General features: G+C 47.2%; 1 protein-coding gene across 2 annotated transcripts in view; it reads right to left on the bottom strand.

Moving 5' to 3' along the window:
• HYOU1 (hypoxia up-regulated 1) overlaps nt 1-23633 on the bottom strand; it is a 34271-nt gene extending 10638 nt beyond the window's left edge. Inside the window, exons 1-22 of one of the 2 annotated variants that reach the window (XM_077249955.1) lie at nt 23482-23633; nt 20346-20450; nt 14449-14542; nt 14150-14228; nt 11308-11462; nt 11064-11140; nt 8246-8427; nt 7446-7561; nt 5840-6026; nt 5381-5515; nt 5211-5293; nt 4853-4985; nt 4077-4261; nt 3822-3960; nt 3230-3290; nt 2946-3028; nt 2535-2672; nt 1873-2051; nt 1550-1637; nt 1208-1330; nt 313-446; nt 61-145 (exon numbers count right to left, since the gene is read on the bottom strand). In XM_077249955.1, the coding sequence (XP_077106070.1) occupies nt 61-145; nt 313-446; nt 1208-1330; nt 1550-1637; nt 1873-2051; nt 2535-2672; nt 2946-3028; nt 3230-3290; nt 3822-3960; nt 4077-4261; nt 4853-4985; nt 5211-5293; nt 5381-5515; nt 5840-6026; nt 7446-7561; nt 8246-8427; nt 11064-11140; nt 11308-11462; nt 14150-14228; nt 14449-14542; nt 20346-20418 (2529 nt within the window). In that variant the 5' untranslated portion in view covers nt 20419-20450; nt 23482-23633. The remainder of the gene's footprint in view (nt 1-60; nt 146-312; nt 447-1207; nt 1331-1549; nt 1638-1872; nt 2052-2534; nt 2673-2945; nt 3029-3229; nt 3291-3821; nt 3961-4076; nt 4262-4852; nt 4986-5210; nt 5294-5380; nt 5516-5839; nt 6027-7445; nt 7562-8245; nt 8428-11063; nt 11141-11307; nt 11463-14149; nt 14229-14448; nt 14543-20345; nt 20451-23481) is intronic. The other variant, XM_077249956.1, reaches the window with a different exon arrangement.
• Between the last annotated feature and the right edge of the window lie 944 nt (nt 23634-24577).

Genomic DNA, 24577 nt, shown 5'->3' with positions numbered 1-24577 from the left:
GATGTTTTGTCATTTCATGCCATTTGTAGTTTGATCCCCTAAAAATCCGTCTTCTCTTACCCAGGTGTCATTAATGAGCTTTTCCAGTGTATTTAGCTCAACATCTGTGAATATGGGGTCTTCATCAATGAGCATTCTAGCACTCCTAAAAGAGAAAAGGGGGGAAAAAATTGATAAGAAATCATAAGAGATCTGACACCGTGGGCAACGGCACTGACAAGTGCTCTTTTCAGCAGTATGAAACCCCTGTTAAATTATAGTGAGGGCTCTCAGTACCCACTGGTAAAATCTACTTCTACACAGATCACTTACTTCAGAAAAATAGCAGAATGATTGAGCAAACTATCCAGAGTTGCAAGTTTGTCCGGCCACTTTCTCCGCTCTTCAACCTTGAAAAACAATGACTTGCACGCCTTCTTCAGGTCACTTAGCTTGTCCTTCAGCTCCTGCAATAAATGAGACTGATAAATGAAAATAATTCTAAGAAAATTCCACCTGAACCTGAACCAGTCATATCGGGTCCACGGACAGCCTGAACCAGCATCAGCTCTTCAGAACCTGAAAAAACTGCAACGCTTCAAGTTTTAAAAAGAGCCGGGCACAGGGAGAAAAAGGTCCGAGTGGCTTTGGAGCGACTTGTACCTGCCCGATTCAACTTGATGGGTGTAATGCGCAAATTCCCTTTTAATATGACTAACTACAGTCAAACCATGAATGTTTTACGTTCTATAAGAAGTGAAAAATACATTACTGTACCAGGTCTTTAAAAAAAGACCGTTATGCAAGATTTTATTTTATATTTTTTTATTAAATGCATCTTTTGGTTAAAAAAGCATTTTTTTTGCTTAAGGGTTTTTCTTGAAAATTTGTCTTTTTCATCCTTTATGTATCACCGTAAACAGCAGACAGGAGAATGCAATACCAGTGAATCTAGTGAGCTCTTCTGATGGTCTTTAACTTTTATATCCAATATGATTTATTGACCATTTAAAAGTTGACTTATGTTGTCCTAAATAAGTTTAGAGATGTAAGGCAAAAGGGGAGAGGATCACAGATCCTGCCACGTACTGGGAAATTTCACTGTTCACTCATTCTGCTCTGTACTGTGATGCATAGAGGCTGTAGAAGACAAATTGTCAAGCATTTTTTGTAAGGAAATCCTTGTAATGAAATCCTTGCAAAAATCCTCGCATTTTTAACCTAGTACCTTAGTAGTTGCTGTGTATCCCTCATCTTCCAGCCAGGTTGAGGCTTGGCTAAGCTTGCTGGAGATTTCCTCCCTCTGATCCTTTGTAGACACTTTACGAAACTCATTTTGCTCTAGTTTATCCTAAAGGAAATAAGAGGACACAGTACTGGAAGATCATAAATTAACATATATACATAGTGTAAGCACTGAACGGGGCTGAAGAGCGCAGCTCCGTTCAATGTGTCGCAGCTGATCACTTGGGATTCCTCCAATCTGTCATTGATGACCCTACCCTAAGGATAGGTGTTCAATAACATACGCTAAAACATCCCACTCCTATGTAAATATAATGTTTCATACCTGAGTCTCAAAGATAAAAGCTTCTAAGCTATTTGCAGCTTTTTCTCGTTCTTGTTTCGCAAAGTCTCGTTCAGTGAGCTCCTGCAACCTAGAAGCAAGGCGACAGGTTACTCTTCATAGTCATATTTCAGAGGACTTTGCATCCGGATTTTACTCTAAGAGCACAGGGAGTTAAGACGTCTTTCCAATTTACAAACTTAGGGACAAATCATGGAAACCTTTAAAGGGGTATTCTGTTCTCCGTAAACGATCACATATCCATTCTCAGGTACGAAGATAACAGAGTAAGCCTGCACTTCACTCACTTTTTCTTAAATACTCACTTTTTAACAGATTTCTTCATATTTTCTTCATTAAGATCTGGTATGTCGTTAATGGTCTGATCAGCTCCAATTTCATCGACAAGTTTCTGCTTCTTGGGAGCAGCGGGTTTTTTTGCCTCTTCTTCCGGTGGCTTTGCAGATTCTGCTTCTTTTGCAGTTTCTTCTGTTTCCTTAGTGTCCTACAAAAGTCAATATAGAGAGTAGAATTTTAGTAACAATCCAGCAGGTCATCGTTTTGGTAATAAACTCAGTAAAAGAGTATTAAAGGGATTGTTCAGGACTTTGGAAACTGATGACCTAGTTTTTAGAGGAGATTTATGGGGATCCGACACGCAGCACCTCCACCAGGCAGTCGTCATCTAGTCCTGCGGACACGGAAGTTACAGTGTACAATCCCAGGGAACCACAGCGCCGTGTAGTGACCATTCTATCGCACTACAACTCCGCTCCTGTTGAAGCGAGTGGGAGCCGAGCACATACAATGTACAGCGCTGTGATCTTCAAGCTCCTAACATCCATCTGGCATTGGACCTACAAACCACTGATCAATGAAGGTGCCGGGTTTTGGACATCCACCAATCTGATGTTGACTGCCTATCCAATGGATATGCTTTCAATATCAAACCACTGAATGAACAATTTAAGTGCATTTTGTGGGTTACCTTGCTGTCTTTTTCACCCTCTTTTTTCTCTTCTGCTTTTTGGTCCTCTGCTTTAGCATCCGAATCCTTCTGGTCGCTCGCTTCGGTTGCAGACTCTTGATCTTCTTTAGTGGCCTCGGTTGGCACCTCCTCTTCTTCCTGTAAAGTGTATGTATGTATGTATGTATGTATGTATGTATGTATGTATGTATGTACGTACGTACATATATATATATATATATAAAAAGAAAATAAAAAACATGATCCATTATAGTCGGAGGTCAAACTTCATAAAAGATTAGTAAAGAGATGCAGCATACAACGACATTCTAGGGGACGGTGTAAGAAACCAGTCCAGAATACAGATATATGCTTGTCCTTTTGTAAGATGCCAAATAGATTTGATGTGATGTTTGGGTGATAAGGTCTTACCTGGACACTGTCTGTGGCATTCTCCTTACTCTCCGTAGTGGAACTTCCTCCTCCAAATAAACTGGATATAGTATTTCCCAATTCTGTGAAGGCCAAAGTAAAAGATTCACAGCACATGAAAACAGAATATAACTGTATAATACTATAAAAAGCAGACATTCTGCAGCCGTAATTAATTTTCCCCTACAGCTTGACCCCTTTTTTTCTTCCCTCCCCTCCCCCATCAAACTTTGGCTTTAAACTGAGAAATACGGTCTGGTTCATGCAGATAAAGTGTCACTTACTCGTCAATGTAGATTCCTGCTCTGGCTTCTCTTCTACCAGCGTCTCAAACACAGCTTCCACCTAAACAGATTGGAGAAACAATTATACATTAATTTGGCCTAGTTTATTTGCTTTAATGTCAGCACTGCAATCCCACTATGACTTTCCACAGAGAATCTACTGTAAATCTCTTTGTCTTACAGGTGGATTTTGCTGGGGACTTCACCGGATGTATCGCAAAGGGTGAAATCCATAATGAAAAGACAATAAGGAAAAGTTCCCACTACGAGAAGGAGACTGAGTATCTCATCCGCTCGGCTTGCTCTGTATTACACTGCAGATTTTCCAAACACATCCAGTACGTGTGCATGAAGAGACACCTCAATCTAAAAGGTTTTCTTTGACACCTTAAAATGTGAAACGCACCGATGACATTTCATTGACCGGTATCTGCCAGCAGGTAGCATGCACCCATCCAGAATAGGAGAGGCGCATGATACCTTGCACAAGAGCACAGAGACACAACTGTCGAAGAGACGTCATCAGCACAGCGCTGGAAAAACCCATTAAAAAGAAAAGGATTGTGAAAGTGCGAGTATTGTTAACCCCTACCCTGTCCAGGCTGAGTATTCCACTTTCATCCATATTGAAGTGTGCCTTGATCCCTTTTGACTCGTAGTCAGCCTTCTTCTGAAAACTCTCCCCAACTCCACTGAGTTTAACAGTAGTGAGGTTCAATGATCCGAAAATTCTGCAATAAAAAAAAAAAAAAAAAAAAAAAAAAGTTGCACGTTTATCACGGCTGACATTTCCATAGCGCTTTTGCTAATGCAAGCAACGGATAGATTTTCTTATCCATGGTCTTACTTCAGATCCTCGGCATCCAGGAAGCTCAGGTCTCCGTAATTAATGTTAAATTCAAAGTCGTCGGTGTATCGGTTAAAGGTGATCACTTTGCGCTGCGGGTAGGGTGCCAGCCTCTGGAAGAGAATCCTCTTATTGTGCTTCAAGCTTTTAACGTTTTCTTCCTCCACTTCTCGAGTAAACTCCACCTGATAGATAGAAGATATCACTTAAAAGGAGTTCTCATCATAAATGGGTTAAAAAAAAAAAAGAAAACAAACAAACAAAAAAACCCCAAGGAACTTTGCAATATGCCTTTTATTAAAAATCCTTTCTTTTCAAGAATGGAGGAATTTTTAATTCTATAGTTAACTGCCCATTGCCTAGGTTACCAGCCACCTCTGCTCTGTAACAGAGTTGGCCAGATTTCTAGGCAAGGAATGCAGCAACTACGCAAGGAATGATGCGGCTAGCTTCACAGCAGCGCTGGCAAGCTTTATAGCACAGATCTTGAAAAGATCTGTGCTATAAAGCTGGCCAGCGCTGCTGTGAAGCTAGCCGCATCACTGACCCTGGACAGCTTTAGTGCCCCCTGCACTACTCTGAAGCGGATTCTGCCTGCAGCATCAGAAGGCGCACAGTTCGGGCAAGCGAACCGTCAATCAATCAGGAGCGCACTGTCACCAGCAAGCCTTACGCCAGGAGATAGAAACAGTGCACTCATGATGATTCAGCTTGAATAACCTTTTGAAAGAAAGACGTGTTCCCACACTGTAACCCATAAAAGCTATAAGTCTTACTTGTATTGGAAAAACAGCGGCGTCTCGGACTACAAACGGCTTCACTTTAAAGGCTTTACTCAGAGCAGCCGCCTGATAAACAGCTCCCATAGCAGCAGCTTCATCCGCATTTATGTTCTTCCCAAGCTCTTCCCTGTGACAAAATTGTGAATTATATTGACAATTAATATGACCGAATATACAGCAGATTTGCACAGCGAACCCCCTTAGCACCTCACATGTTTTAAGCATTCTTCACAGTGGCCAAAGTTACTGTAATTTTTGGACTTTTGTTATTCCACTCCCTTGATTGCATAAAAGGGAAAATCAACAACTTTGAGGTCATCAAAATAGCAGAACTTTGCTGTGACATACTCACTTGCCCACGGCTTTAAGGAGCAGCTCTTGAACTTTAGGAATACGAGTGCTACCTCCCACTATGATGACCTGATCAATTTCATCCTAGCAACACAAACAACACACTCAAAAATGCTGGGAAAAATATATACACACAAAATTACCCATTTTAAATACATGTGGCATTCTCACCATGTTCATCTCGGCACTACTCAGAGCTTTCTGCACCGGAGAAGAAACTCTTTCGAAGAGATCTGCACAGAGCTCCTCTAATTCTTGACGCGTCACTTTGACTTTAAAGTCAATATCATCCATAAGACCCTCGATCTGCGCACCAAGAAAACATTAGACATGTGAATATTAGATGGTGCAAATCGATTGCCAGGACCCGGTCTATCGGCCATGGCCGCTGGATGGGAGCCCTGCAAATCGCCTCCCGCCTGGCAACATCTAAAGCTCCATTTGAGTAGCCGGCCTGGCATGATGCCATCGCTGTGGTGTGATGTCACGCCAGGATAGTTAATCAAAAGAAGACTAAAGTGGTTCTCAGCGCGCTTATCCAAGCGTTTGGGTTCTACGACTTCTAGTATCTAGTGAATGTAATGCATGGTTACATCTTGCAGTTATTTTCCAAATTTTACAGTATGGTACCTGTGCCATGTGATCGTTGTTGGCACTCAGGATGGTCTTGACGCGATTCGCCTCTTTTAGGAGCTTAGCCATCGCCCGGGGATTCTCTCGAACATCCTTCCTGGATTTCTTCTGTTCATTGAATATCTTGGCTAAGTGATCTCGAAGCCTCACGTCTATCTCAAAGCCACCAAGAGATCGGTCAAACCTGCATGCAATTTTGGCAAGAAAAATCGACTTTGTTGAAAGTGAAAAGCAAATGCCCAGTGGTTTAGATAACTGTTATACTAATTGTTATCCCCAACAAGGTAGAGAATACAATAAAAGGGGTATTCTAATCTGCACAAGACATCATGCAGCTTCAGGAGAACTCAATTTTTAGATCTCAGCAAGTCCCACCCTATGGGACCCACATCGGTTGCCAGAATGTGGGGTAATTTATGTTCCCCATTTTCCTCTGGACACAAGACAACATCCAGTAACAGTTAAATAGAATGACTCCATTCGACTCTTGGCTGCGCCTTGGCACAAGTCCCCTATCCTCCTGACCAGTGGCGGACCCAATAGTCCGATATGCAGTTGATAGGTGATGACTTGCTTGGGACGGACTGCCGCACACAAACTGGATAAAGCGATGGGTTCTAATTGATAAAAGTCAGCCAAACCAGCTAATTTCGGAGAGATCAGTCAACAATCCAATGTGTATAGGGACCTCCTGACTTGATCCAGCAAGTTGGATTTACGATGGTTGATCCTTTTGTTCTCAGGGAGATAAGCCCACCGCCAGAGGAGTTTGGCAGCAACTCTCAGAGAACATAACAGTGCTTGGCCCAGCTAAACATTCTTCTGCATGGAGTCAAGAGAGGTAGCTATTCAGCTGATAACTGCCTAACGTTCATGGGGGCCTGTAGATCAATATGGGTCAAACCAATGAAACATAAAATAAAAAAAAGGGGGGATGGGGACATATGTCCCATGTTCTTCCCTGCCAAGAAAATGGAATCCTACATTATCTATGGCACTGAAGACATGGAGGACTTCAGTGCCAAGATGAGTTGAATGGAGGTGCTCCAGTCCATTCTTCCAGTCTGTGGTATGTGGGCAGAAGGGAACAAATTTCAACATTCTGGAAATCAATTGGGGTCCCAATGATGAGACCCTCACCAGCCTAACAGTCATCACCTGTCCATTCAATATGTGACAACTTGCTTAGAAAACTTCTTTAAAGCCCATGCCAAACATGGTGACTCTGGTCAGCGCAGGGACCAGTTACTGGTCTAAGGCACAGAAGTAGAGCTGCGCTCAGTTTTCTCCATGATTTAGAATGGAGCAGCAGGATTCATGGGCGACCTGCCACATCTCATCCTGGTGATTGTCCTGCAGCCAGCTCTTTGTAAATCCCAGCTGGCATACATATAACCAATTAAAGAAAAACAACTTGCATGCTTTCAATAAATTCTGAGCAATGTACATCTCCCCTTAGCCATGCCCCATTTTCTAGATCTTTCCAAAACGTTAAAGTGTAAAAAAAAAGTCTAAAAGAAGAAATTGGCATACGGCATCTACCAATTTATTTTGTCAGTCATGTTTCCCTCACAATTTCTTTAAAGGACAACTCATTTCTTACCCAACACCACGGATTTGAAGCTGCGGCTGAATGCCCGATTCCTTAGTCTTTGTAGTTTGATAAGTGACAATAGTGCATGCTGTGCTCCTTGATCCCATATCATAAAACATAATGCTCTGTAACACAAGGCGGACGTATAATTAAAGAGAGTTCGAAATTTACAACATTAAGACCTTCACATTTATATAAAATCCACCAACACATTCAAAGAATCATTCCCATTATAAGAAACCTAGTTATAGAGCAGGGGGAGCTGAATCTTAGCTGCTATCATCACGTTATAGACCAGGAGGAACAGAGTAGCAGCTACCATGTCAGAGCAGGAGGAGCTGACTCTTAGCTGCCATCATCATGTTATAGGGAAGGAAGAGCTGACTCTTAGCTGCCATCGTCATGTTATAGAGCAAGAGGAGCTGAGTGGCAGCTCTCATCATCATGTTATAAAGCAGAAGGAGCAGAGTAGCAGCTGCCATGTTATAAAGCAGGAGGAGCTGACTCTTAGCTGCCATCATCACATTATAGGGCAGGAGAAGCTGAGTGACAGTTCCCATCATCATGTTATAGAGCAGGAGGAACAGAGTCGCAGCTACCATGTTTTTTTTGTAGTTCTTTTGCACATTTTGGATCTCGTGTACAATTTTTTCTATATTATATCAATTTATATTGTGCATTTTTTTTGCCGTAGCATGTGAATGAGAATTGAGAAAATCTCTCAATGTGGCTGCTGCAGGTTGCAGCAGATCTTCAGTGTGCAATTTCCACAGGAATGTACCTTGAAAGTATAAAATTTGCAAACAAACCTGTGCAGTGGCGTTAATATCTTTCCTTCGGAAAACACCATAGTTTAGAGCCACTGCGGTGTTATCGTTTATGAGCTGAAGCACCTTGAGGCCGCCTAGTTTGGCGGCTTGGAGCACGGCTCTGCGCTCTGCCTGGTTAAAGAAGGCAGGGACGGTAATCACTACGTCCTTAATGGGCTGCTCTAAAAATCAAAGAGACAAATAGTTAGCACAAAAGAAACCAGACCGAAAAATATTTTAAAGTTTGCGAATGAAAGGGTAGAAATAGAGTTGATAAATACAGAATTCTAGATCCAGCAGTCACATGGAGGGCTTGCCAGAAGTAATGTACATAAGACCAGTGGTGGGGACACAAAGTTGGTAAGATTATTTTTTAATCTTATGAGGGGTTGTCCATTACGGGGAACATTTTTATTTTTTTGCATGAATTTTGTCTAAAAAAATAAAGAAAAAAAATATTATATCTCTCTCTCTCTATATATATATATATATATATATATATATATATATATATATATATATATATATATATATATATATATATATATATATATATATATATATATATTAGTCTAAGGGGCACTTCCGTCTGTTCGTCTGTCTGTCATGGAAATCCCGCGTCGCTGATTGGTCGCGGCCTATCAGCAACGGGTACAGTCTGGCTGCGAATTCGCCCCTTCCTACTCTCTGTCAGTGCCTCCTCCAGTCAGCTCTCACACAGGGTTAATGGCTGCGTTACACTGAAATATGCTAGCCGCGACCAATTAGCGACGGGCACACTCCGGCCGCAAAATGGCCGCTCCCTACTCCCCTGCAGTCAGTTCCCCCTCCATACTGTAACGCAGTCTGTTAACGCTGCTATTAACACTGTGTGACAAACTTTTTACTATTGATGCTGCCTATGCAGCATCAATAGTAAAAGATATAATGTTAAAAATAATTAAAAAAAATAAAAAACGGTGTTATTCTCACCTTCCGCCGTCCAACAATGCGTGCAAGCGGCGAGGCTGCCACCAGCTTCAGTTCCCAGAGATGCATTGCGAAATTACCCACGAGACCGCCAAGTCATCTGGGTAATTTCGCAATGCATCACTGGGAACGGAAGCTGGCGGCAGCCTCGCACGCATAGGGACAACTTCGGTGGACGACGGAGGGTGAGTATATAACTTTTTTATTTTAATTCTTTTTTGTAACAGATGTGGTGCCCACACTGCTGTTTACTACGTGGGCTGTGTTATATACCACGTGGCTGCTATATACTACGTGGCTCTTCTATGTACTACGTGGCTCTGCTATATACTACGTGGCTGTCTGTTATATAGTACGTGGGCTGTATTATATACTACGTGGCTGTGCCATATACTAAGTGGCTGCTATATACTACATGGCTGTCTGTGTTATATACGGTAGTACGTGGGCTGTGTTATATACTACGTGGGCTGTGCTATATACTGCGTGGCTGTACTATATCCTGCACCTCGAACCCCCGACATCCTGTGACCAATCAGCGACAGACGCAGTCCAGCCTTGAATTGACGTGGGATTTAAACCATGAATGGTTGCGCACGGCCGGCCGCGGCCAATCAGCGATATTGGCGCGGTATTTAAACACCGCTTCGGTCATTGGTCGTGCCCGGCCAGCCACGAACAATCAGCGACAGGCGCAGTCCGGCCGCGAATTGGCGCCAGATTTGAACCACGCTTCGCTGATCGGACAGCCGGGCGCGACCAATCAGCGATAGTGGCGCGGAATTTAACCCCCACTCTCAGAGCGACGTACACACATATATACATATTCTAGAATACCCGATGCGTTAGAATTGGGGTGTGTGTGTGTATGTGTGTGTATATGTATGTATGTATGTATGTATGTATGTATGTATGTATGTGTGTGTGTGTGTGTGTGTGTGTGTGTGTGTGTGTGTGTGTGTGTGTGTGTGTGTGTGTGTGTGTGTGTGTGTATGTATGTATATATATATATATATATATATATATATATATATATATATATATATATATCTTTTTAAATTCGATTTGATCCACAAAGGAGAAAAAAATAATTAAAAAAATGTCGCACCACTTGATGTGGTCCGTGGTCATAGATCTGAACAATGCAATGAAAAGAGTGAGAAACTCTCCCTATGGACTATCAAAAGGAGCTCACTCACAGATTCTCAGTTGTATTAGACAGGGCATCACAGAGGCTATAGAAAAAAGTGTGCAACAATTTTAAAGAAACCCAATTGCAAAAACAAAAACAAAAAATTTTAACCAAAAATACACAAAATTAAATTGTGTATTATCAAATCATTTGTTTAATAAATGACAAATGATAATTATTATATTATAAAGTATCAATCATTTATTCTTATTTCATAATTATTTTAATAACTCATTTATCAATGTTATCAGTTAGTAAATAATTATAATTTGTAGCATTATTTATAACTATTAATTATTAAATGATGATCATAAATGCTGATAAAATTATAATCATGATAATATATACACATTTTTTGCATGGATTTTTGGTTTAAAATAACTTTAGTGATTGAAAAAACAAAAAAAAACAAAGGACAAACCAATTTTTTTTTTTTTTTTTTACTAAAGGTTATTATTTTTTGAAAATCACAAAAAATATTACAGAAGAAAAAAAAGAAACAGAACTGCGATTCTACCGACGTGAGCGCTACCAAGTAATTTTTACTGCGAAATTAACGCCGTACAAATGAATGAATTTTATATGTAATACACTGGAGTGTGGGGGAGGGTTGGGGGCTTACTGCAGGAGAAAAGTATTAGATCATTGTCAATTTACCAGCAAATTCTTCTGCAAGATTCCTGGAGTAATTGAGCGTCATGGCGAGCAGTTCTTCAGGGGAATACATCAGTTCTCTGAAAGCATAAAAAACAAGAGCAGGATCAGAAGAACTGCAAGCAAGTCTGTGCACACAAGCAAAAGAGCCTGCGGCTGTCAGAGCATGCTGAGAGTTGTAGTCTCCCACAAATATAACACCTTTAGAAGCATCCCATTATATATATAGAAACAAAAACAAACATACTCCGACAGCTTGAAGAGAACCGTGCCCCGTTCTCCATCCCTGATGACATTGTACTCTGGGAAGCGGCTTCTAAAATTCTCAACTTGTGGGTTTTCTGCCCGTTTTCCGATCAAGTCTTGGAAGTAACGAAATGTCACCTTGGGATTCTTAGCTGCCTGCGGAGAAGAATAAAGGACAAAACTCACTTCACTGATTGATTATTTATAGGGAGGTCCTTGAATATACTCAGACCAGTTTAAAAAAAATAAAAAATAAATAAATATATATATATATATATATATATATATATATATATATATATATATATATATATATATATATATATATATACACACACACACACACACACACATACATACATATATACACACACACCCCGTATATACTCGAGTATAAGCCGACCCGAGTATAAGCCGACCCCCCTAATTTTGCCACAAAAAACTGGGAAAACTTAATGAATCGAGTATAAGCCCAGGGTGGAGAACGGTAAATGTCAAAAATAAAAATAGATACCAATAAAAGTAAAATTAATTGAGACATCAGTAGTTTAAATGTTTTTGAATATCCATATTGAATCAGGAGCCCCATATAATGCTCCATCCAGTTCATGATGGGCCCCATAAGATGCTCCATACAAAATACGCTCCATATAATGCTCCATATTAAAATATGACCCATATAATGCTGCACAAAGGTTAATAATGGCCCCATAAGATGCTCCACATATTATGGCCCAATAAGATGCTCCGCACATTATGCCCCATAAGATGCTCCACACATTATGGCCCCATAAGATGCTCCATACATTGAGGCCCCATTAGATGCTCCATACATTGTGGCCCCATACGATGCTCCACACATTTGCCCCATTTGTTGTTGCTGCGATTAAAATAAAAAAAAAATCACATACTCACCGCTCTTCGCTCAGGCCCCCGGAACTTGCGATGTCACCTTCCTCGTTCCACGTGCCGCTCTGTCTTCCATCCTCCTCACTTACTGTTCAGGCAGAGGGCGGCGCGCACACTAATCGCGTCATCGCGCCCTCTGACCTGAACAGTCACAGGCAGAGGACGGCAGACAGAGCAGCGCGCAGTGGTGGAACGAGGAAGGTGAATATTGCGCAATGCTCACCTCCCCCGATATACTCACCTGCTCCCAGCACGGTCCCTGGCAGCGTCTCACTGTCAGATGGTCTCCGGGAGCCGGCGGCATCTTCCTGTGTTCAGCTGTCACGTACCGCTCATTACAGTAATGAATATGCGTGCATATTCATTACTTTAATGAGCGGTACCACGTGACCGCTGAACACAGAAGAGCTGCCCGGAGACTATGGGACATGCAGGGACAGCGCCAGGAGCAGGTAAGTATGTCACCGCGCCGCTCCCCCTCACCCGCCGACACTGACTCGAGTAGAAGCCGAGAGGGTCACTTTCAGCCCAAAAAAGTGGGCTGAAAATCTCGGCCTCTACCCCCAATGAGGCGACAGAGTAAAAGTGGGCTGAAAATCTCGGCCACTACTTGTGTAATATATATATATATATATACACACACACATACATACATACATACATACACACACACTAGATGGTGAACGCATCGGGTATTCTAGAATATGCCTGTCCACGTAGTGTATTGCCCAGCCACGTAGTATATTGCCCAGCCACGTAGTATATTGCCCAGCCACGTAGTATACAGCACAGAGCCACGTAGTATATTGCCCAGTGATGTAGTATATTGCCCAGTGACGTAGTATACAGCACAGAGCCACGTAGTATATTGCCCAGTGACGTAGTATATTGCCCAGTGATGTAGTATATTGCCCAGTGACGTAGTACACAGCACAGAGCCACGTAGTATATTGCCCAGCCACGTATGTCACAGGTTAAAAAAAACAAAACAAAAACAAAAACATATACTCACCTTCCGCAGGCACGTTGTAGTTCTGTCGCCTATGTGGGGTGCAGGCGGCAGCTTCCGGTCCCTGGGTGTGATGATGTCGCGGTCACGTGACGTCATGGCAGGTCCTTTTCGCGCAGGACCTGTGATGACGTCGCGGTCACATGACGTGTCGCGGTCACATGACCGTGATGTCACGGCAGGTCCTTCTCGCGCAGGCCTTGTGATGACGTCGCGGTCACATGACCGTGACGTCATGGCAGGTCCTTCTCCCAGACCATCCTTGCCACCGGAACGTGCCACTTGCATGGACCGGCCGGAGCATCGCGAGGAGCGGGAAAGGCGGCGGAAGGTGAGTATCTAATGATTTTTTATTTTTTTTATTATTTTTAACATTAGATGTTTTAACTATTGACACTGCATAGGCTGCGACAATAGTAAAAACTTGGTCACACAGGGTTAATAGCGGCGGTAACAGTGTGTTACCCGCGGCATAATGCGGTCCGTTACCGCTGGCATTGACCCTGTATGAGCGGTGACCGGAGGGGTGTATGCGGGCGCCGGGCACTGAGTGCGGGGAGTAAGGAGCGGCCATTTTCTTCCGGATTGTGCGCGTCGCTGATTGGTCGTGGCAATGGTCATGAGCGTTTTGCCACGACCAATCAGCGACTTGGATTCCATGACAGACAGAAAGACAGACAGAAGGACAGACAGACGGAAGTGACCCTTAGACAATATATATATATATATAAAATAAATGAATCCCCCGCAGGTCCCCTGACGGCACTTAGCCGATCCCTTCTAGCCTGTGCGTCAGAAGACCCCATCCAAAGATGCATTTTTCCCTGTGGTCATAGAATGGGATCTGTGCGAGTAAACATCACTTGTTTTATTTTTAACTCATCCCTTTAAGAATAATTTACCTTGCACACGACAAGACACTTACCAGCCCTACCGCACTGTCCCCAAAGAGACGCTCATTATCTTTTAAAGCTACAGCACAAGGCGTTTTTCTCCTCGATTCCCTGAAAAATAAAAAGATTAACAAGAACATTAAATTGCACATTCCCTGGCAATGCTGGGAGAAGTCAGCTGTGGAGCTTGCAGAAGTATGAATGCAGCTCTTGCGTACAGCACAGCCTGTAACAGATTCCACATACTGTGTATCAAAAATGAAACACAACGTACAAGTAAAATCTCCCCCACGTCCATTATAACGTTCCTTTTCTGGCTGACAGGACTTACTTGTTTAATACAATTTCCATAGGAACTCCGGGTTTCACAATTGCAATTTTCATCCATTCAGAGCCCAAATCCACAGACATGACCGCCACAGAGTCTGGAGAGAAGAACATCAGGTTGTCAAAACTGTGCACGTGCCATCGAGCCCGTGGGGAATAATGAGGCGGATCGGTGCACTGGCCAGAATCATCCCGCCCCCATGCACCGTCAGCCCCATTTACAGAAGTATTCAAAGTGGATTATCTCAGTAATGGGATTTACATCCAGGACAGAATATCTGAACGCCTATTTTACTATCCTGTCAAGACATGGCATCAGTTTGGTGACCCTAAAGTGCCTTATAAACCCCTTTAAAGAAAACTTCTCAACATCACAACTCCTTTTTTATTTAAGCTGGTGCAGTGATCAGGGGGTCACCACGCAGATGGATTTCAGAGTCCCGGGGGGCATCCATTGTAGGGCAGTGAATAAAGCTGAAGTATCACGTCTCCACGAGTAATGCAGAGGGCGAGAGCCATCGTTCCAGGTAAGAGGAGATTTCATGCTGGGGAGAGGCCGACATGTTAAGGAAAAGGTTTCCCCCACAATCACATTGTAGTATTTAGCATGGCACTACTATAGTTCTTGGCCTCGCTCCCCCCCCCCCAAACAGCAAGGTGCTCCGTCTTGCTTCCCCGCAAACAGCAAGATGCGCCACCTCGCTGCCCCCCAAACAGCAAGATGCGCCGCCTCGCTGCCCCCCAAACAGCAAGATGCGCCGCCTCGCTGCCCCCCAAACAGCAAGATGCGCCGCCTCGCTGCCCCCCAAACAGCAAGATGCGCCGCCTCGCTGCCCCCCAAACAGCAAGATGCGCCGCCTCGCTGCCCCCCAAACAGCAAGATGCGCCGCCTCGCTGCCCCCCAAACAGCAAGATGCGCCGCCTCGCTGCCCCCCAAACAACAAGATGCGCCACCTCGCTGCCCCCCAAACAGCAAGATGCGCCACCTCGCTGCCCCCCAAACAGCAAGATGCGCCGCCTCGCTGCCCGACAAACAGCAAGATGCGCCGCCTCGCTGTCCCCCTAACAGCAAGATGCGCCGCCTCGCTGCCCCCCAAACAGCAAGATGCACCGCCTCACTGCCCCCTAAATAGCAAGATGCACCGCCTTGCTGCCCCCCAAACAGCAAGATGTGCAGCCTCGCTGCCCCCTAAATAGCAAGATGCACCGCCTCGCTGCCCCCCAAACAGCAAGATGCGCCGCCTCACTGCCCCTAAACAGCAAGATGCGCCGCCTCACTGCCCCCTAAATAGCAAGATGCGCTGCCTCACTGCCCCCTAAATAGCAAGATGCACCGAATCACTGCCCCTTAAATAGCAAGACGCACCACCTCACTGCCCCTAAATAGCAAGATGCGCCGCCTCGCTGCCCACTGAATAGCAAGATGTGCCGCCTCATTGCCCCCTAAATAGCAAGATGCACCGCCTCACTGCCCCTCAAACAGCAAGATGCGCCGCCTCGCTGCCCCCCAAACAGCAAGATGCGCCGCCTCGCTGCCCCCCAAACAGCAAGATGCGCCACCTCGCTGCCCCCCAAACAGCAAGATGCGCCACCTCGCTGCCCCCCAAACAGCAAGATGCGCCGCCTCGCTGCCCGACAAACAGCAAGATGCGCCGCCTCGCTGCCCGACAAACAGCAAGATGCGCCGCCTCGCTGTCCCCCTAACAGCAAGATGCGCCGCCTCGCTGCCCCCCAAACAGCAAGATGCACCGCCTCACTGCCCCCTAAATAGCAAGATGCACCGCCTTGCTGCCCCCCAAACAGCAAGATGTGCAGCCTCGCTGCCCCCTAAATAGCAAGATGCACCGCCTCGCTGCCCCCCAAACAGCAAGATGCGCCGCCTCACTGCCCCTAAACAGCAAGATGCGCCGCCTCACTGCCCCCTAAATAGCAAGATGCGCTGCCTCACTGCCCCCTAAATAGCAAGATGCACCGAATCACTGCCCCTTAAATAGCAAGACGCACCACCTCACTGCCCCTAAATAGCAAGATGCGCCGCCTCGCTGCCCACTGAATAGCAAGATGTGCCGCCTCATTGCCCCCTAAATAGCAAGATGCACCGCCTCACTGCCCCTCAAACAGCAAGATGCGCCGCCTCGCTGCCCCCCAAACAGCAAGATGCGCCGCCTCGCTGCCCCCCAAACAGCAAGATGCGCCACCTCGCTGCCCCCCAAACAGCAAGATGCGCCACCTCGCTGCCCCCCAAACAGCAAGATGCGCCGCCTCGCTGCCCGACAAACAGCAAGATGCGCCGCCTCGCTGTCCCCTTAACAGCAAGATGCGCCGCCTCGCTGCCCCCCAAACAGCAAGATGCACCGCCTCACTGCCCCCTAAATAGCAAGATGCACCGCCTTGCTGCCCCCCAAACAGCAAGATGTGCAGCCTCGCTGCCCCCTAAATAGCAAGATGCACCGCCTCGCTGCCCCCCAAACAGCAAGATGCGCCGCCTCACTGCCCCCTAAATAGCAAGATGCGCTGCCTCACTGCCCCCTAAATAGCAAGATGCACCGAATCACTGCCCCTTAAATAGCAAGACGCACCACCTCACTGCCCCTAAATAGCAAGATGCGCCGCCTCGCTGCCCACTGAATAGCAAGATGTGCCGCCTCATTGCCCCCTAAATAGCAAGATGCACCGCCTCACTGCCCCTCAAACAGCAAGATGCGCTGCTTCGCTGCCCCCCAAACAGCAAGATGCGCCGCCTCGCTGCCCCCCAAACATGCCCCCAAACAGCAAGACGCGCCGCCTCGCTGCCCCCAAACAGCAAGATGCACTGCCTCGCTGCCCCCCAAACAGCAAGATACACCGCCTCGCTGCCCCCCAAACAGCAAGATGCACTGCTTCGCTGCCCCCCAAACAGCAAGACGCGCCGCCTCACTGCCCCCAAACAGCAAGATGCACTGCCTCGCTGCCCCCCAAACAGCAAGATGCACGGCCTCACTGCCCCCAAACAGCAAGATGTGCCGCCTCGCTGCCCCTAACTAGCAAGATGTGTCTCCTCGCTGCCCCCTAAACAACAAGATGCACCGCCTCGCTGCCCATTGATACAATGCCTGAGACTTTGCACGAAAAAGTTAGCGCAATAGGAGAACTTTAAGCAACTTTTCGCTTATGTTGGTGAGGATAGAATTAAAGCTTTATCCTCTCACTGCAAAAGTGTAAAAAATTTAAAAAATGACTTCTGCTGTCCGTTCTTTATGCACGGCCGAACATCTGACGCAATCTACACCACAATTTGGCACCTTGGTAAATCTAACACTTTGGAGGATTTTACACCGGGTTTAAGCTCTCGGTGACGACTGTTCTGTTTTTCTTTTTTGCAAATACGTCAAGGACACAAAAAGCTAAATTTTAATTGAAATCTCATCGGGACACAGAGACGCGTAATATTTTTTTCCGCAAACAGGTAAACCAAAAGACCCATGTGCAAAGCCAGGAAATTCTACTAGTACTTTATAGTACTTTATAAAAGGAATAAAGGTAGCAGCGATTGCAGAAAACCGCAGCATTTTATTCTGTAGCTGGTTATCATCTCACCCTTACTGATGAACACGAGTGAACAAACCCTTCATTACTTCAGAACTACTTCTCTGGGGCAAAAGAATCATCCACATCTCCGCACGAGTCCCAGAATAAGAGCGCAGTTAGACGGCCGAATAACAGCAGGGACGACCATCGCATTTAAGTGCTCGGACTGGCCGGCGGTTCTCCTGACCCAAGCGTGATAGCCTGTATTTCTATGCAACTGCCAGACTTGGGTCAGCATAGCCGTCGGCCAGTCCGAGCCCTGCGATGTGATATATGACTGACTGCGCCCTAAGACTAGTGATCGCTGTGTCAGTAACAGCACGAGGACAGGAAACCTCACTGCCTTGTTTCTGTGAGTTGTGCAAACACTGACTGCAAATCATACAGGAGCGACACGGACATCCTGTGTGATCAGAGGCGGGAAAACTGCCAAACCAGGACACCTGCCGCTACCGGAGCCAGCGAAACGACATGGCGCCTAATCTTATACACACGTACGGGACCTGAACCTGAACATGGAATTAGTCTTACATTTTTTACATTGCAAAAAGCGTGAAAATCCAAACCCAAAACTGACATGCAGCGGATTTCCAATGTGCAGCACAGGTCCATTTATCCCCTGGATTTGCTCCACGGAGCGTCAGTGCATCGTGTCCAAGTACCCTACAGGTAGGAGGACGAGCTATGGGCGATGGACACTAGCATGGTGTAATCCGGCTGGGCTTGTGCATGTAGATGTAGTGCAGATCATATTTCCCAACACCCTTTGTTGTCAGTACCCGGGGCAGAGCCTTGCAGGGCACAAAGATCGTCCTGCACCGTTCTTACAAGCCTCAAACTGCGCCTCCGTAATAGTAATAAAAGTAGTTCCAATATGTATTTTTTACCGACTTCCCCATTTACTTCCCTTCACTCGTTAAAGGAGACCTGTTGCCAGATCAGAAGTGGACAGATTTTGCTCTTATTTTATTCCCACTGCTCCCCGGAGCTTTCTGTTTTTTGTATTATTTAAATGCGCCATATGGATCCAGAGATACGGACCTTTTTATAAGCTTTACTAAAGGAGTAATTATGCAGAACAGCTTAAAGACACACCCCCGAGGATCATGTGAGCCACACCCCCTTAGTAAAAGAAAAAGGTAGCAGCAAAAAAAAACAAAAAAAAAAAAAAAAACTTACAAACACATTTCTGAAGCTATTTGACAGAGTAAAAAACAAACAAACAAAAAAAAAAAAAAAAACTCAGGAGCTGTGGAAATAAATTAACAGCAAAAAATGTTCACTTTTGATCTGACAACAGGTCTTCTTTAAAGAATATAGTCAACTGCAGAGATATTTTCTTAACTACATGGATTTGGGGCTAAAAATTATTTTTGCAGTTTGGCTTCATTAAAAGGTTTGCATAATTTGACTACTACAGGCTCTGTTTCGCCACACATTGCAGGCTGCAGAATGAGTTAACTGAGATTCTGTCAGTGAGCAGTCTAAGTCTTATGCCTTATTCAGAAGTCAGGTTCCCACATATGTGTTCTATCAGGGATTTTCACAAATAGAACACATTCCCATTATAGTCGGTGGAGCTGCTCACGGTCTGTAAAAAATAAAAAAGAAATTATGGAGACACCGGGAGCAGCTGCAAAGACTCGCCAGTAGACCCAGGAAATGGGAGTACAGTGTGGTTTGTTAGGTCTTAAACTGCATCAGGGGATGAACAACACCTATATGTTACCTGTGGGCTTTAAATCAGCTACGAGGAGCTCAGACAAGCAGATTAAAGAAAAAAAAAACCTCAGCAAACTCTCCCACCAGAAAGAGCTCACTGATGGATCCTCAGTTAACTCAAATTTTCTGCCAGTGATGAGCAAGGAAACAAAAAAGCCTGTAAAAGCCGAATAGCACAAAATGTCTAATGAATAAAAAAAAAATTGGAAAAATTATTGTTTTAGCTGAAAATTCATGAATTTTTAAAGAACGTATAAAACATACAAATGCAAAATAGTAAAAAAAAAAAAAAAAAGTTTTAGCAACAAAACACTTTTGTCGTTACTGGGATAGCGAGGATCTTCCCATCTCTGGCATTCATGGCACATCAATGGGATCAGACGCAAATGTCTTCTATGGGGAATCCAGAAATAGCCAAGGGTCCAGAAGATCAGCACAGGACACATCCGTCGGTATGAGGACACTGCAGAGGCTTGGGGGAGTCTGGGCGTCAGGGGTGCACGGGCCACACGGTTCAGCGGATGGAAGAGGTGGTCGTCATTTCTGACACCCCACGGGTAAAGCACCAGAGATATTACCTGTAGCAACAGCACGGGCTCCGCACTATCTTACCTGTTGTGGACGGGAGCAGGAACACCAGGAAAACGGAGAGGAGGGCACACAGCGTCCACGTCCGAGGGCCCATCTTGCAGGGGTCACTCCACAAATTATATACACCTGCACAATGTAAATGGTATATATGAGCATTAAATCCAAAGTCCCTGAACACAGGCTGAAGAAGCCACAAGAAGCCGGCGAGAATCTGCTAACAGTCTCCACGGGCAAAGATGGCCGCCTCATTGTATCACTGTAAAGTGGCACTAAAACATGTCAATCTTCAACTAATGACCGAGGCCTCATCATCAGTGCAGCGTGCGCCGTCTCCAGCACAGAACTGTCAGGCCTCATCATAAGTGCACCGTGCCCAGCACACGACCGTCAGGCCTCATTATCAGTGCAGCGTGCACCGTGCCCAGCACACGACCGTCAGGCCTCATTATCAGTGCAGCGTGCGCCGTGTCCAGCACAGGACCGTCAGGCCTCATTATCAGTGCAGCGTGCGCCGTGTCCAGCACAGGACCGTCAGGCCTCATTATCAGTGCAGCGTGCGCCGTGTCCAGCACAGGACCGTCAGGCCTCATTATCAGTGCAGCGTGCGCCGTGTCCAGCACAGGACCGTCAGGCCTCATTATCAGTGCAGCGTGCGCCGTGTCCAGCACAGGACCGTCAGGCCTCATTATCAGTGCAGCGTGCGCCGTGTCCAGCACAGGACCGTCAGGCCTCATTATCAGTGCAGCGTGCGCCGTGTCCAGCACAGGACCGTCAGGCCTCATTATCAGTGCAGCGTGCGCCGTGTCCAGCACAGGACCGTCAGGCCTCATTATCAGTGCAGCGTGCGCCGTGTCCAGCACAGGACCGTCAGGCCTCATTATCAGTGCAGCGTGCGCCGTGTCCAGCACAGGACCGTCAGGCCTCATTATCAGTGCAGCGTGCGCCGTGTCCAGCACAGGACCGTCAGGCCTCATTATCAGTGCAGCGTGCGCCGTGTCCAGCACAGGACCGTCAGGCCTCATTATCAGTGCAGCGTGCGCCGTGTCCAGCACAGGACCGTCAGGCCTCATTATCAGTGCAGCGTGCGCCGTGTCCAGCACAGGACCGTCAGGCCTCATTATCAGTGCAGCGTGCGCCGTGTCCAGCACAGGACCGTCAGGCCTCATTATCAGTGCAGCGTGCGCCGTGTCCAGCACAGGACCGTCAGGCCTCATTATCAGTGCAGCGTGCGCCGTGTCCAGCACAGGACCGTCAGGCCTCATTATCAGTGCAGCGTGCGCCGTGTCCAGCACAGGACTGTCAGGCCTCATTATCAGTGCATCGTGCGCCGTGTCCAGCACAGGACCGTCAGGCCTCATTATCAGTGCAGCGTGCGCCGTGTCCAGCACAGGACCGTCAGGCCTCATTATCAGTGCAGCGTGCGCCGTGTCCAGCACAGGACCGTCAGGCCTCATTATCAGTGCAGCGTGCGCCGTGTCCAGCACAGGACCGTCAGGCCTCATTATCAGTGCAGCGTGCGCCGTGTCCAGCACAGGACCGTCAGGCCTCATTATCAGTGCAGCGTGCGCCGTGTCCAGCACAGGACCGTCAGGCCTCATTATCAGTGCAGCGTGCGCCGTGTCCAGCACAGGACCGTCAGGCCTCATTATCAGTGCAGCGTGCGCCGTGTCCAGCACAGGACCGTCAGGCCTCATTATCAGTGCAGCGTGCGCCGTGTCCAGCACAGGACCGTCAGGCCTCATTATCAGTGCAGCGTGCGCCGTGTCCAGCACAGGACCGTCAGGCCTCATTATCAGTGCAGCGTGCGCCGTGTCCAGCACAGGACCGTCAGGCCTCATTATCAGTGCAGCGTGCGCCGTGTCCAGCACAGGACTGTCAGGCCTCATTATCAGTGCAGCGTGCGCCATGCACAGGACAGTCACCCATCATTATCAGTGCACTGCACACCATGGACAGGACAGTCACCCATCATCATCAGTGCAGTGTACAGAACCAAACTCTGACCCCCTCATCAGTGCAGTGTATACCATGGACAGGACAGTAACCCCCTCATCATCAGTGCAGTGTACAGAACCAAACTCTGACCCCCTCATCAGTGCAGTGTATACCATGGACAGGACAGTAACCCCCTCATCATCAGTGCAGTGCACACCATGGACAGGGCAGTCACCCCTCATCATCAGTGCAGTGCACACCATGGATAGGGCAGTCACCCCTCATCATCAGTGCAGTGCACACCATGGATAGGGCAGTCACCCCTCATCATCAGTGCAGTGCACACCATGGATAGGGCAGTCACCCCTCATCATCAGTGCAGTGCACACCATGGATAGGGCAGTCACCCCTCATCATCAGTGCAGTGCACACCATGGATAGGGCAGTCACCCCTCATCATCAGTGCAGTGCACACCATGGATAGGGCAGTCACCCCTCATCATCAGCGCAGTGCACACCATAGACAGGACAGTGACCCCTCATCATCAGCGCAGTGCACACCATAGACAGGACAGTGACCCCTCATCATCAGTGCAGTGCACACCATGGACAGGACAGTGACCCCTCATCATCAGTGCAGTGCACACCATAGACAGGACAGTCACCCATCATCAGTGCAGTGCACACCATAGACAGGACAGTGACCCATCATCATTAGTGCAGTGCACACCATAGACAGGACAGTCACCCATCATCAGTGCAGTGCACACCATGGGCAGGACAGTGACCCATCATCATTAGTGCAGTGCACACCATAGACAGGGCAGTGACCCATCATCATTAGTGCAGTGCACACCATAGACAGGACAGTGACCCATCATCATTAGTGCAGTGCACACCATGGGCAGGACAGTTGCCCCTCATCATCAGTGCAGTGCACACCATAGACAGGACAGTCATCCATCATTAGTGCAGTGCACATCATGGACAGGACAGTCACCCATCATCATCAGTGCAGTGCACACCATGGGCAGGACAGTTGCCCCTCATCATCAGTGCAGTGCACACCATAGACAGGACAGTCATCCATCATCATCAGTGCAGTGCACACCATAGACAGGACAGTTGCCCCTCATCATCAGTGCAGTGTACAAAACCGAACTGTGACCCCTCATCAGTGCAGGTCGCATGCAGCAGCCCTTGTCCCGGCCGCGCTCCTCACCTGTGTCCCCGGCTCGGAGCAGTGTGTCCGGTCGGTGGCGCTCCGGGCTGTATATCCACCAGTCACCCTGCAGAGCCCGTACAGTGTCGCGCACAGGCCTGAACGCGGCGCAAGCTGATTGGTAGATTTACCGGCAGCTCTAGCGTCAATCAGGCGCGGAGCTGCAGCCAATCAGGCTTCAGAGAAGTGTCCGGCTCCCTCATTCCCATTGGTCCACGTTATATCAAAGTCGCTGATTTGTCCACGATGCTGTGACGTCACGCCGTGTCTGACACGTGGGCGGAGCATTAAAAGTGGCGCTGCCGGGTGACTTCATGGGTGTTTGCATCTGCTGCACGGGGCTGATGCAACGTGGGGGAAACTGGCTGAGCAAGCGCTGCCGTGATGAGCCATGTGCTCTGTATAGGGGGGAAAGTGCAGGGACTTCACATAATGGCTACATAGTGACAGGCAGTGAGGGCCTCACATCACAGTCTGAGGCGATGCATGGGTGGCTACAAGTTGTTTTCAACAGAGAAAACCTTTAAGGATTTTCTTTAATGGCGGACTGTACACCTGTATGACCGGGGAGGCACAGGGGAGTGTACACCTCCATGACCGGGGAGGCACAGGGGAGTGTACACCTGCATGACCGGGGAGGCACAGGGGAGTGTACACCTGCATGACCGGGGAGGCACAGGGGAGTGTACACCTCCATGACCGGGGAGGCACAGGGGAGTGTACACCTGTATGACCGGGGAGGCGCAGGGGAGTGTACACCTGCATGACCGGGGAGGCGCAGGGGAGTGTACACCTGTATGACCGGGGAGGCACAGGGGAGTGTACACCTGCATGACCGGGGAGGCGCAGGGGAGTGTACACCTGTATGACCGGGGAGGCGCAGGGGAGTGTACACCTGCATGACCGGGGAGGCGCAGGGGAGTGTACACCTGTATGACCGGGGAGGCACAGGGGAGTGTACACCTGCATGACCGGGGAGGCACAGGGGAGTGTACACCTGTATGACCGGGGAGGCACAGGGGAGTGTACACCTGCATGACCGGGGAGGCACAGAGAAGTGTACACCTGTATGACCGGGGAGGCACAGGGGAGTGTA

The sequence above is a fragment of the Ranitomeya variabilis genome, chromosome 4, assembly GCF_051348905.1.
Source record: "Ranitomeya variabilis isolate aRanVar5 chromosome 4, aRanVar5.hap1, whole genome shotgun sequence".
Taxonomy (NCBI): domain Eukaryota; kingdom Metazoa; phylum Chordata; class Amphibia; order Anura; family Dendrobatidae; genus Ranitomeya; species Ranitomeya variabilis.
This window is presented reverse-complemented; position numbering and strand designations above follow the sequence as displayed.